This window comes from Chiloscyllium plagiosum, chromosome 44 (assembly GCF_004010195.1).
Source record: "Chiloscyllium plagiosum isolate BGI_BamShark_2017 chromosome 44, ASM401019v2, whole genome shotgun sequence".
Taxonomy (NCBI): domain Eukaryota; kingdom Metazoa; phylum Chordata; class Chondrichthyes; order Orectolobiformes; family Hemiscylliidae; genus Chiloscyllium; species Chiloscyllium plagiosum.
Genome location: NC_057753.1, coordinates 1,071,882 through 1,076,066, shown reverse-complemented (window position 1 = coordinate 1,076,066; position 4,185 = coordinate 1,071,882). Strand labels below are relative to the sequence as shown.

At 41.7% G+C, this 4,185-nt stretch overlaps 1 protein-coding gene across 1 annotated transcript; it reads right to left on the bottom strand.

Annotated features, from left to right (window-relative positions):
• Positions 1–444: 444 nt before the first annotated feature.
• Positions 445–1,377, bottom strand: LOC122543621 (kappa-type opioid receptor-like). Its single transcript, XM_043682444.1, has one exon. The coding sequence runs from the start codon at positions 1,375–1,377 to the stop codon at positions 445–447; it is 933 nt and encodes a 310-aa protein (XP_043538379.1).
• Positions 1,378–4,185: the final 2,808 nt, after the last annotated feature.

Below are 4,185 nucleotides of genomic sequence, written 5' to 3'. Positions count from 1 at the left end.
CCGAAGATGTAAAATTTTATGTTGAAGCTCCTCGCCAGACAAATGAGAACAAGAGTTTAGACTCATGTCTCAGTGCAGCATCGAAAGGATGCTATGTTAGTAGAGATGTGGTTTTGTCAGTGAGACATTTAACCAAGGCCCAGTATGTTCCCCCGCGTGATACAATTTGTGATTTCACAATGCTGCACTAATCAGAATAGAAAAGTTATTCAGTAATATACTACGGGAAAGGATAAGTGCATATGGTGGTCTGTCAGGAAAGGAAGTGATGTTTGGAAATGAGCACTCAATGTATTAAATGAAATGTGTTAGTTAAATAAGAGTCAAAAGGATTACAGGTGATAATGAATAGATGGATGCATAAATGTAACGATTGAGAAATGGATGAGTGGAGGAATGGATATATGAAAGCATAGATAGGATCAGAACGTGACAAGTGCGGAATTAAGGGACGTTCCTGGATGTCACTTTACCATTCAGTATGCGTTGCACAAAACGGAAGTCTGTTCTCCACTGAAAGGTTTGGGATTTGAAAATGTAGAGCAATGGATTGAAAACCGTGTTAACAGACGTGAAGGCCCAGGTGTATGGTCGAATATAGTAAAGGTACCACTTTATCATTTCTCCCGAGTTACCCAACAAGCTCTTTAAACCAAAAGACAATTCAAACATATGAAATGGAGCAAAACAACAAAGAAGAAGAGCCAGAATGGCTAGAATAGTTCTCAGTGCCTTCTTCTTCATAACTGTCATCGATTCCTTCCCAGAACCGACTGCAATTAATTTCTTAGCGGTTATGGCATAGCAGGACAATAGAATTAGGATTGGGATGAAAAATGTGAACAATTCGTGGCACAGTAAAACCACTATATTCTCCTCCCAGAGAACAATTTGAGCATCACATGACAGTAATTCGTGCAATGGACCTGTTGTAATGAAATAGGCCACCAGACTCTGCACGAACAGAATGAACCAAATTGCAATCGTCAGAATGACATAATATTGGCGCCTTCTCCACGTCTGAAACTTGATGGGGTGGACTACAGCGATGTATTGGTCAATCGCAATGCAGGTCATAACGACTGGATTCCCATATAAGACGAATACATTCGCAATAATGTTGATACGACTAAGAATCTCTGTTGCGATAAGTGGTTTTATAATTTGTAGCAAAATAACCGTTTCAGATATCATGGTAAAAATGTTCATTATGGTTAAGTTAAGATGGAGGACATCTGTCGGTGATGATATCTTCTTTTGTATGAGAAGCCACAATGCAACTGAGTTTCCAATGATGCTCAAGATAATTACTGGGGCGAGGACAATGGGAATGATGCCAATTCGAGCAATGAAACTATTATCTTCATTGTTGGCCATCGAGCAGTTGAGGCCATTATTTCCACCCAGAATAGTTGAATTGACCTCTGACCACGGTCTCATCAGTGTTTGATTCCAGCTCACAAAATCAGCCATGTGATGTTGTGCTAAATAATAAAGAACAACAATAATTACAATTAAGAAGATACTTTCAATATCTGCGATCCAATGACAGTTGAGATTGCACGGTTACTGTTGTGAAAATACAATGAGGCTAGAATATTTTTACCTTCTCTGACTGGATGCGACCGGATGAGGTTCTAACATGAGAATAGTAAAACCCAATAAGTAAAGAGATATCTGTGCTGCCCACGCACAATCGAAGTGACTTGAGTAGGAGCCTCTGAAAATGCACAGATATGTATTAAACTGCAACACAATGACAGTTTTATGTCACACTAATATGAAATGTAATCGACATCACTCAGCAAAACTGTCTCAAGGACTACCTGTCTATTAATTGGTCTCTACTTCAGACATATTGCCACAGAATTACTCATCCATGTCTGTTGTTCATGTTCAGGATGCATCTGTATAGTGAATGAGATCTCTCTCTCCTTCAGCACTGGTCTTTCTTGTTCAAATGCAGATGACACCAAAATTAATGGAGTTGTGGACAGCGGAAAAGGCTGAGGAATGGCAAATGGAGTTTGATCTCGATAAATGTGAGTGCTGAATTTTGGTATGGCAAATCAGGGCAGGGCTTATACAATTAATAGCAAGGTCCTTTGGAGCATTATGTTGTCGTGCCGGATCATTGTTCCTTAAAATTCGAGGCTCAGGTAGACAGGGTAGTGAAGAAGACATTTCGCATGCTTGCCTTAATTGGGCAGTGCATCAAATATAGGGGTTGGGAGGTCACTTTGTAGTTCTGTAAGACATTGGTTGGACCACTTTTGGAATGCTGATTAAATTCTGGTCTCCCTGCTACAGGAAATGTTATGACACTTGATAGGGTACAGAAAAGATTCACAAGGATGTTGCCTGAATTGAAGGTGTGAGCTATTGGGAGAGGCTGAATAGGCTGCCGCTATTTCCTCTGAAGTATTTTAGGCAAACCGGAGAGAAGCTTATAAACTCATGAGGGGCATAGATACGTGAATACTCAAGATCTGCTTCCGTACAGGAGCCCTAGAGTGGAGTGCACAGGTTTAAACTGAGAGAGGGATGATTAAGAGACCGAAGGAGCAACGTTTTCCACGCAATTGCGCGTATGGAATGGGCTGGCAGAGGAAGTGGTGAAGGCCGGTACAATTACAATATTTGAAAGGCATCTGGATGAATGTGAATAGCAAGGGTTTAAAGGGAAATGAGTCAAATGCTGGCAAATGGGACTCGATTAATCTAGGATATCTGGTCGGCATAAACGAGTTGGTCATAGTGTCTGTTTCTATGGTGAAGGTCTCTATGACCCTATAACAGTTTCGTTCTGTCTGATCTTGATTTTCCACATCATCATGCGTTCATTTTCTATCGTTCTCCCGACTTTGCCTTTCATTTGAAATGCTTTGTTTCGTTTTTTCCACACGATCCTAGGCTCTCGTGTTTATTTCCCCGCTCAGCGATCTCGGACCAAGAATGTAACTGTTAAATAACAGCACAGAGGTGAACGCATTTTGGAAAAATCAATAATTTAACCAAACTACGCACGGTTTGTGACAACTTTCATTCCGTTCTGTTTCTCCATCTTCAATCTGCTTTCTTTGTTCCCTTTCAGCATTGCTCCTCCATCTCTTTCCTCAAGGTCTGACCTTGATTTCATTACATTACATTACATTACAGTATGGAAACAGGCCCTTCGGCCCAACCAGTCCACACCGACCCGCCGAAGCCCAACCCACCCATACCCCTTTATTTACCCCCATACCTAACACTACGGGCAATTTAGCATGGCCAATTCACCTGACCTGCACATCTTTGGATTGTGGGAGGAAACCGGAGCACCCGGAGGAAACCCACGCAGACATGGGGAGAACGGGCAAAATCCACACAGTCAGTCGCCTGAGGTGGGAATTGAACCCGGGTCTCTGGCGCTGTGAGGCAACAGTGCTAATCACTGTGCCACCGTGCCGCCCACAATTTCACAATCTCTATTTCTTCCATCTCCCAAATTTTCTCTTCCCCTCTTCCTTCTTTTGAAAGCTAGTTTTTCTGTCATTTTCCTAACTCTCAGATGTCTTCCGTTTTTATGCGTTTTGCAATCGTTCCATCACACTTTTTCCAAAAAATGCATTTGAAGCAGATTTGCTTACTTTGCGCCACTCTGACTATAGTCTTCAGTTCTCTCAGCATATTCTTTTCAATTAACGTGTTTCGGCTCACTTTCTAAGTTTGCTGTTTGTATCTCTGTCTCTGTACAACTGAACAAAAATTCGGTCTCATTCACTCTTCCTCAGTTTATTTCTCTTTGCGTGCGGGCTTATTGCTTATTATGAACAGTAACCCGGTTCACACGAAGTGTTTAATTTAAGCCAAACATTCATCATAATGATAAAGACATGCAAATGTTAACAAGAGAAAGCTCACACTGTCTGAGCTTCCAGCGCACGAACGGTCCAAAGATTGGTGATATATAATCACACTACCTCTTTCCTACCTTCCAATTCCTGCTATCTACATGCCCACAAAATCAACCACGCCATTTTCCCATCAAAGTCACGTCTCTGCTAACTCATGTCTCCACGGTTTTGCCGAGTACCCAGTTTCTACCCATGCATCTGGAAGAACTACACATCTCTTCCTATTCATCTGTCCTTGACCTCGCTACTCTTCATCAGCTTAGCTCCCCTCCTTGTTCAATCAGATTTT